This window comes from Chenopodium album, chromosome 1, assembly GCF_948465745.1.
Source record: "Chenopodium album chromosome 1, dcCheAlbu1.1, whole genome shotgun sequence".
Classification (NCBI taxonomy): Eukaryota; Viridiplantae; Streptophyta; class Magnoliopsida; order Caryophyllales; family Amaranthaceae; genus Chenopodium; species Chenopodium album.
In genome coordinates this window covers 21055588-21066176 of record NC_137834.1, presented here as the reverse complement: position 1 = coordinate 21066176, position 10589 = coordinate 21055588, and the positions used below count along the sequence as shown (strand labels likewise).

General features: G+C 33.4%; 1 protein-coding gene across 1 annotated transcript; it reads right to left on the bottom strand.

The window, feature by feature from the left end:
• Positions 1 to 3614: 3614 nt before the first annotated feature.
• Positions 3615 to 4532, bottom strand: LOC145629277 (uncharacterized). The gene has a single exon (XM_081681828.1). It carries the CDS (start codon positions 4530 to 4532, stop codon positions 3615 to 3617), a length of 918 nt encoding a protein of 305 aa, XP_081537954.1.
• Between the last annotated feature and the right edge of the window lie 6057 nt (positions 4533 to 10589).

Here is a 10589-nt window from a genome sequence, read left to right as displayed (position 1 = left end):
TCCAAACATTTGTTTTCTTTATAAACTTTTGTTACTATATCCTACTTCCTCTGTTCTTTTTTACTTAACCTGCTTTGACTTTTACACTATTCACCACCCCTCCTTTGACCGTGTTTTGTGAATAATATGTAAGGAAAAACATATTCATGTTGGATCATTTTAAATTCGTCTCAATAAGTACTATCATAATATATAACTTTTATATTTTTTAATTATGGAGAATTAAAGTTATTGACCGTTAAAGTTTTGCATTGGCAAGCGTGATAAAAGAAACAGGTCAAGTAAAAAAGAACAGAGGAAGTATGTGGCAAACTGTTAATCAGTGGTAATAACAATTTTCTGAAGAAAATGTGCTAGCTAGTGAATAAGATTGTGATATGGTGAATAATGACACAGGACTGTATTCTAACTGTAAGAATTACATACAATTTGTTACTCGTATCATTGGCATGATTTATAGTCCCTCTGTTTTTAAATACTTGCTTCACCTTTCTTTTCAGGCCGTTTTTAAATATTTGCTTCATTTCTTTTTTTGGAAAGCTTTTACAATATTTAATTCATTTCTCACACTTAGTGGACCCAACATAATACTCTCTCTCCTCCTATTCTTCCACTACTTTTGCTTATTACAATTTTTTATTTTCTCAACTACTCCACTACCTCCATATTTTATTACTTACTCCAATTTCTCCTAAAACTCCGTGAAGAAATGGAGCAAGTATTTAAAAACGGAGGGAGTAATTGTTTACAATAATAAATAATACGTTGGTGAATTGTTTGGTAAAATATATTGTAGTATACAGCACATAAAATGTTATACAGTACAGGATTGCCATTTTACCAGTCTCTACTATCTATTCTGTAAGACCAATGTATATGTTAAAAAAAATAAATTTATGTTGTCCATTATGATGACATTATTGTAAATGCTAGATTACAGGGAATTCGTGCAAAGTTGGAGTTAAATAGTGTATCTAGTTAAAGACACACTGAACCACTGAATTCTGAAGAATGTAATTATTTTAGTGTTATAATAGTCCATATTAGGGTTCCTGCTTATTGGGCCTTCGTCATTCATGTGATGTACTTGTAAGAAGCAACAACTTTGGAATTATTGCTGTGCTGGAAATTGACTCATTGAGATGTTCACGTTCAGATCATTTGTTACGCGTGAATGGAGAGTTTGGTAACTTGAAGATTTTTCTCTTTAAAAGAAGTACCTTAATGATTTTATTTATTTACTACTTTATGTATTTATTTAAATTTTTTTTGTAAGTAAGGTCATAAGGAGAAGACAATTTATAAGATTGAAGACTCGATCTCACATGTCAATTTGACCTGAGTATGCGGGAAAGCCCCTTGAGAGTGAGTTTTTTGAAGTTACCTAGTACTTGTTTTGTTCTGTATAACTTTTTTATTTTCCTTGTTTCATTTTAATTCTACAATGTTCTATATTCATCCAATCTCTTTTAATATTTATGTTATTTGAATATCTAATCCTGCAATTATTACAACTTCTTACTCACTCCCCTTTTAGTTCTATTAACTTTAATCTTAAATCCACTCATTATTTACAATTTTTTTTTTACTTTATTCTAACAAGCTGTGAGACACACGCAAATTGCGTGTGCAACATAAGAAATTATTATGCATGACTCGATTTTTTTTTTTTCCTAAAATATAATCTTAAAAATAATATTAGTGGGTTTATAAATTGATGAAATCATAGAGGTTAAAAGTAAGATATGAGTACATTATAATGTTCATGCAAAATATGATTTCCCTCAAAAAAAATTAATAAAATAAATAAATTAAAGGGGGGGGGGGGTTTTTGGTAGTTATATTTTTAAAATTATGGTAGTTTTCTTTTGAAAATTATAAAAGATGAAAGGGGTATTTTGGGAAAGTGAAATTTATCACCCAAAACCCCCTTTCACTTTATATATTACTATAGATAGATATAAAAGAAGGAAGGGAGTAGTTTGAGAATTTCTTTTGTAGGGGATTCATGGAATTATGGCAATTCTCATGTTTAATTACATTTATACTTCTATGCTTGTCAATTTATAATTTATATCATTCTATATTTAATCATCAATGTACAAAAATTACATATAAAACAGTATTGATATCTTCATAATACGGGAATGGGTTGCAACCAAGAGATCAAGAGAGTCCAATTCACAAGTCTAATGGAGGTTCTATCCCAAAATCATATGGCAATAGGAGGCGTATTCCCTTAGCCTTATAAAGTGATTAACTCTCTCTTCTTCAACCAATGTGGGACACTTACATGTGGTGACACTTGGGAGGTCTATTATTCAACACTCACCCTCACATGTAAGGTCCTTTTTTACTTTGTCTCATGTGAATTTTCAGGCTAGAGTACTTCTTCACTCCCCTTCACATGGACCTACTCTTGGCCCAGTGAACTTTAGCCATTTAGGATCCCATATCGTGAACTTGGCTCTGATACTATGTTTAATACGGGTCTGGGTCGCACCCGCAAACCAAGAGAGAGAGTCCACTTAACAAGTCCAAAGAGGCTTCCTAAGCGGCTTGAAATGTGGATGTAACATGGGCCTCCCGCATACCATGTGTGAAATATTCCACTATGAAAGGAGGGGTGGATAAGATTTGAACTCGTGACTTTGTGTCATGTTGGCTTTGATACCATGTTTAATACGGGTCTGGGCCGCACCCGCAGCAAAGAGAGATAGTCCGCCTCACAAGTCCAAAAGAGATTCCATTCCAAAACAATATGACAATAAAAGGAGTAGTCCCTTAGCCTTATAAAGTGATTAACTCTCTCTTCAACTTATATGTGGTGACACTTACATGTGGTGACACTTGGGAGATGAGGTGTATTCTTCAACAATATAGCAAGAATTAGGGGTGCTTATGAGACTTGATTGAGATTTATAAGAGTGTATTCTTACTTTTAGTCATTGAGATTTGTTTTTTTATTCATAAAGCATATCATATTGTTAATCAGGATAGCTTTTATTTATTTGGGATAGCTTTTGATCATTTTAAGATAACTTTTTAATTGATGTACAATATTTAATGTACACCCAATTTTCTTATAAGTTTGTGAATCTTTTAATACTTCAACCCTCATTGTTATTTTATGCAGAGTATGTAGTGAAAACATTATCAATTGAGATCTTATCAAGTTCACTCTAATTTGTACTTTCTCAATATAAATCATCAATTTTATAAATATTGATGATATGTATTGAGAAAGTTGGTATTAAACGAGCGAATTATCCTGCTAAAAAAATTTCAACTAAAATCAAATTTGACGATATTATATAGATTAGCCAATGAAATAGAATACGCATAAATCTATGCAATTCTCTAAAGGTTTACATGTAACTAGTCGATCAATTAGAAAAATACAAAGGATTATTCCTTTTTTTCCTTTTGCATTTTCCTAGTGAGTATTATGTACATGATTGACATAATTATCTTAACAATAACTTTTTTTTTAAAAAATAAAATAACACTTGTGTAACAGATCCTCCAAAAATTGGATACTGTTTATAGAATTCATCCTTGAGAAAAATTATTGTAATCTTTATCAAGAACATATTGCTCCCTAATTGATTAAATCAATGATCCGAAAGTATGTTTAAGAGAGAAACTCGTGCATGTATCATTTGCCTAAACAAGCACTCGAGATCCTTCTCGATTTCTTCTGTTCTTGTATCAAGTGCTAGAAGTTTTTTACATGCAAGTTGAATCATCATACCCGTACCCTGCTTGCTCAATTTTCGAACAATCAAGCTATTAAGCGCGATTTCTGCATCCTCCAAATCATTAAGGTCATCTCCTACATGACCTTTGTTGTGCACAACTTTTAGCACTAAAGACCATTTGCTAGCCTTAGGCTGCAAAGCTGTACCCGAAAAGTATCCCAAAATCGACTTGAAAATAATGCTACACATCAAGCTCGATTCCCTTAAAACTCGTACCACTGCAACGATGTGTTGATCATTGTTCACCTTGTTAAACAACAAAGATTCTGACAATTTGATGTCAATTTGTTTTAGAAAAACAAGGGATTTACCCATATCTCTCTTTAAATTCTTAACAAAAGAAACGTATTTAGTAACATCATCATCGATGTCTACTTCTCCACCGTTATTTCTTCTCCTAAAACTTGATTGAAGCTTCCCTATACTTTCCCTCAAAAGGAACAAATTTTCCCTTGTGTGTTCACATACATCAAGGAATGATACCGATTCCTCTAGGAGCTCATCCACCCAAGAGGAATCGTCGTGTTTGGCTAAGGCATTTTGTGTTTGAGGTAGTTTGAGAAGATCTCCTATAGATTTGTAGAGCTCCGCAAGGCCAGATATGGCAAGGCCTAGTTTATTTGGTGCTAATGAATTCGACGAAGAAAACTCTAGATTTCGAAGCTTGTTAAGTTCTTCTTCCATTTTGAGGGTGGTAGGATGTGATCTCGCCGGTAAGCTAATTGATCTAGCATGGCCTCGAGTACTTGGCTTAAGAAAGAAACCAGCCATTTTACTTAAGAAAGAAACACAAAGATTTTATTTTTGTTGTTGTAAGGTTAATTATACAAATGTGATATGGGGTGGTCACGTATATATACAAACATCAAGGCCTAATAATTATACTACCGTTACCAAATCAAAATAAAATTAAAAATATAATAGAGTGTTAGACTAGCAAAACAATCGAGGTCTAATGTGGTGACCAATGAACATGTGAAGCCAGGGTGGCCTTCCATAATGATGGGGGGTTTATCACTTTATCTTATCATACTTGCATGTTTTTGAACTAATAATATAGCCTTAATCTCATGTAGTCCCCACCTTTAATATTTTATACATACAAGTTCAATTCGACAATGAAATTCGAATTAAAGTTAAATTACTCATGATTCATTTGGATGATCCTTTAGAGAGGACAAAATTATGCTAGATCTTTTTTATTTTATTTTTTGATTTTTACATTATTCATATATTGACTTGGACCAAGAGTGCATGGTAATTCTAATTAAATTAAAGTCTAATTCGATCCAAACCGAATAAATAATTCGGATTGAATTGAATTGGACTGGATTGTTTTATATATATAAATTTGAATATTCCGTCAGGTTGGGATTAAGGGTGTTGGGATTTAAAAAAAATAAATAAATAAATAAAAACACGGAAGTATACCAAGTTATATTAATGATTAATTCCTTTAAGAGTTACCACATGTTATACTTTTAGACTTTTATTTAAACACTTAAGATGTTATTTCTTAACTTAAGTTTTTAAGATTTATGTACGGAGTAAGGGTTTTAGGAGCTGTTCTGATTTACTGAATTGAGCTAAAATGAACTTAGAACTGAAATAAGATGAACTGAATTGTTTATGAGAGAAGAAAATTAGGAATTGAAGTGAACTGAAATGAAATGAATTGATTGGAGCTAAAGTGAACTGAACTAAACTAAAATGAAATTAAGCTAAAAAGAACAGGCCCTTAAGTGAGTGTGTACGCTTGTAAACACTAATTTTGATATTTGAAAATATGATTCATGGGCGAGTTATGCTAAAAAAAAAAATGAGATGTTTTAATTAATTTAATGTGGAATTTTTGGTTGAATGCACATAGTATATTGGTTTCCATACCCTTCTCCCAGTATCATAACTCCTGTTCTATATCTAAAATATATTTAAATTATCTGTTTGTAAAATTTTAAACGTTAGCGTTTTATTATTTTTTTTTAATAATAATATAGACCGTTAAGTTAAAATCATGTGGTATGACTTTATATTTATTAAGTAATTTAACCTAAAAAAAGTAAAACGTTGAGATAAGGTAATTAACTTTGTTTTGTGTAAAAAAAAAAGGGTAATTAAACTCGTGGCTTACAAATAGAAATTCAAATTAGGCCCTGTTCACTTCACCTTAAAAAAATAATATTTGGCAAAATAATGTTCAGTTCATTAATATAAGTTTGTTTTAGTAAAAATAATTTCAGTTTAGTAAAATAAGTTTAATTCAGTAAAAACCAGTAATTTCAAAGAAGAAATATAATAGACGCTCGGTAAAAATACTTTTAGTTCATTAAAATAAATTTAAGTTTAGTAAAAATAATTTCAGTTTAGTATCAATAATTCAAGTTTAGAGCATATCCAATGGCAAGGTACAATGCTTTGTAGCTTGCATTGTAGCTAGCTTTTCCACATTAATTTTTAAGCTACAACACTTTTTAGCAACAAAGTGTCCCAATGGTAAGCTACAACATTTTTTAGTTTGTAAAAAATAAATTTTAAAAAATAAATAAATAATTATACACATGTTACAATATAAGTGAAGTTTATTTGTCTCTTTTTCAATCAATCATGTAGCTTGTTTAGGCTACAATTGCTAGCATGTTGCTCAATTTTTTGTTCTCCAATGATAAGCATGTAGCTAGAAATTTTATTTATATTGCAAGCAAGTCCTTACAAGTAAACCATTGGAGATGCTCTTAGCAAAATAATTTCAGTTCAGTAAAAATTATTTCAGTTCAACAAAAATAAGGTGAAGTGAAAAGGGCCTTAATCAAGTTTTACAAACAATAGATGAGTTTAGACAAAATCAACAATAAAGCTCAAATAAGTTTAATAAAGACAACTTGAATTCGATACCAAACTTATAACATCAACAATATAGCCGTAATAAATTTATTTCATGGTCCAACAAAACAAGTTTAGACTATAATCTATATCTATACTTTGTATTTAAAAACACAAACCATAATTTTTCATATGACACATGTCATCACAAGTCACTCACTACCACACATGACACATGTCACCCCTTTTAATCTTTTAGTTTAAGTCTTTATACATTCTGTAACTTGCAAATTCAATTAAGAAAATGAAGTGTTTCATTTACATCATAATAAAATAAAGTTGAACCAATTAATATACATCACATAAACATATGAATTGAATTATATAAAAATTGTCTTTTCAACTAATAGACTTAAAATATAACTTAAACCAATATGTCATTTCATATCCTACAGTCATCATGTATATATATGTAACTAAATTCTTTTATCTTTTTCCCCAGTTCTACCCTTATTCTTTTTTTCCTTTTAAGTTTTAGCAATGAAACAATTAGTTCGTATTTCATATCACAAGTTTCAACTACTGAAAAACATACCTACATATGAAATAACCTAAATATGAACCCGTGCATCGAACGGGCCAAAATGCTAGTTAATTTTAAATAGGAAAAATACACTTTAATAATCCCAACTATGGGCGATTTACCTACAATAATCCCAACTATCGATTATTCTACAATAATCCCAACTATTAGGTCAGTTTTCCTCTAGCAGTCCCAAACCGGTCAACAAAAGTCAACAACCTATTATTGAAGGTTGTTTGACACGTGTCAGTGTGTGAGTGGTTCTAAAAAAATTAAATAAAAAAACAAAAAAAAAAACCAAAAAACAAAAAAAAAATTTCGGCAGCCACCATTCCAGCCCTTAACCACCACCTCCACCTCCTGCCGCAACCCTAAAACACCACCTTCTCCAGCCACCCACGCCGGAAACGACTCCCAAGACCAGTCGCACCCCCGAAACCGGCCAAAACACCTAACCCTTGCCCGTGAAACCACCAGCAACGGCCCCAAATCGCACCAAAATACCCTTGTGCCACCGCAAAACACTAGGGCCAACCCCCAGCCCCTCGAAAAATGGCCAGCCGTCTCCCCTAACCCTCGAAAATGGCCGACCGACCCTTCCCAACCATAAAATCCACCTTCGCCAGCCCATAACCACCCCTATACCACCGAACCACCTTCCACTCCCAAACCACTAAACCCTCGAAAACAACCTTCCCACCATAAAAAACGACCCTCCTTCTTTCCCCAACCCTTGAATTCGCCCCCATGGGAAGTTTCAAGGGTGTAGGAAGGGAAGAGGAGTGGTTGATTTTTTTTTTTTTTTTTTGAATAATTGATTTTCCGACGAAGGGGTTGTAATGGAGGAGAGTGGTTTTAGGGGGTTGGGGTTGATCGGGGGTGTGTGTTTCGAGGGTAGGGAGGGCCGATCGGCCGTTTTCGGGAAGTTAGGGAGGTGGTCGGCCGGTTCCGATTGGCTGTGGGTGGCTGGGAACAGTGGTGGTTGGCTGGGTTGGCTGATTAATTCGATTTTTGTTTTTTTTTTTCCCTTTTTTTTTCTTTTTTTTTTTTTAATTTTTTTTAGATAATCCAATCATGTGATGACATGTGGCATTTAAAAAACAAAAAAAAAAAAAAGTTTACCCTCTCAGTAGGTAACCGGTTTTTGGGACTGCTGGAGGAAAACTGACCTAATAGTTGGGATTATTGTAGAATAATCGATAGTTGGGATTATTGTAGGTAAATCGCCCATAGTTGGGATTATTAAAGTGTATTTTCCCTTTTAAATAAGTAAAGATAAGCTCATTATTCCTATACTCCGTGAAAGCAAATCGCCCTAGCATACTCCATTACTCTACAATGCATGTATATATGTATAATCCTTCATTAAATAAAGCAGATGAAGGGAATTGTATTAATCAAATAATAATAATAAATTGAGATAACCTCATTATTCGTATAAAGCAAAATCACCCTAATATACTCCATTACCCTGATCTACAATATATGTATCAATGTATGTATGTATGTATTATCCTTTATTAAATAAAGCAGATGAAAGGAATTGTATTACTCAAATAATAATAATAAGGAAAAATTACTTCTAATACACCAACCTTTGCCCGGTTCTCCCAAAATACACCAACCTTTTGATTATTCTAGAATAAACCAACCTTTATACCCCTTCTTCCCAAAATGAACCCAACAGGTCACCAAGCCGGTTTAACAAGTTACCTTGCCTACGTGTCATTTTGTTATTGGTCTAATTTTAATTTACATTAAAAAAAAAAACACTTCTTTCTTTCTCCTCTCTTACCACGAGCCACCTCCTTCATCCTTCATCCTTCTTCCATGGCCACCTCCTTCACTACCTCCCCTGTCCCCTCCCACTTACCCACCAACAACATCACTACAACTAATAAACAACCACCACGAAATTGGCCCTAATTTCCACCCACCTTCAGTTCCGTCACCCCCACCAGTCCACCACAAACCCGACCGAAATCCCTATCCACCTTCATTTTCGTCACCCTTAAACGCCCTGACCACCACCAACACCAAAATTAACCACCGCATTCTCCTTTAACCACCACCCCACCACAAACTACTACCCACCCACCAAAACCATGAACCCCAAACCATCCATGGCCACCATTAAAACAACCACCACCTTCTCTTGTATATTCTCTGCTCACTCTTTCCTACTCCCCTTTCTTTAATTTGATGCTAATTATTCAACTACCAAGAAATGTTGTATGTAATTATGCATTTTTATTGAATTAATTCATTAATTTTGTTGAATTTGGATCTTTCATAATTATTTTTCACATGATTTTGAATTAATGTTTGTTCGGTTGAATTCGGAATTAATTTTGGTGATGGAGAGAGGGGGATAGTGGTTCTAGTGCTGGCTATGGTGGTGGTATATTAGAGGTGGTGGGCTATTATTTACGGTGGTGGTGCTCGGTGGTGGTGTGGTTTGGTTGTGGTGCTGCAAATTTGCGTGGGAGATGCTGCTGTAGTTTGTGGTGGGGTGGTGGAGTTTTAGGTGGTGGTAATGGAGGAAGATGGTGGGATGGAGGAGAAAGAAAGGGATGACCTGTTGTTTATGTAACCGGTCATTTGGGTGCATTATGGAAAGAAGGGGTATAAAAGTTGGAATAATTCAAAGGTTGGTTTATTTTGGGAGAATGAGACAAAGGTTGTATTATTTAAAGTAAATTTTCCTAATAATAATAAGTTGAGATAAGCTCATTATTCATATAAAGCAAAATCGCCCTATACTTCGTTACCCTGATCTACAATGCATGTATGTAAATAATCCTTATTATAATAAAACGAATGGACGAGAGTATTAATCTAACACAAATAATCCTTCTTGGTACGATGCACCATATATAAATCATACATGTTAAGATGTCTAGTGATCTAACATGGTTCCCGTTGACATAAATGCATAGATTTTGTGCATCAACCTTGTCTTCTTCCTACCATGAATAGTGGTCACGGCATCCATTGATAAATCCTTTCAATGGTACTAAAAAATATGAAATGATTCAATACAACAACCGATGAAATAGTCGGTTCGAGACAGATCTTTATCAAGACAGCCTTGAATATATGTGCATAGATTATGACATTTCAACTTCCATACAAATTAATTAATTCAATTACATTATTTGAGAAAATTGTAATTAATTTTATAATTAAAAATTTATATAAATTAATGGGTGCACGAGTGGGTTGTCCCACAGTGCTTCCTGCAAGCCCTGCATTTTATAATATAAGGTGAGATTTCATAAAGATGCACACGGGGGGGTGGTGTGAGTGGATCGATTGGACCTTGATTGAGTTGGTTGCAAAGGGATTTTTGTAAAGAAATATTTTTGTTTGTTCATTGAATTGTTGTCATGAATCTTTAGCTGATTAGTCGGAGATTTTATAAT

What these genes read in the sequence shown, in the direction of transcription:
- LOC145629277 (XM_081681828.1), bottom strand. Translation starts at nt 4,532, where the DNA reads ATGGCTGGTTTCTTTCTTAAGCCAAGTACTCGAGGCCATGCTAGATCA.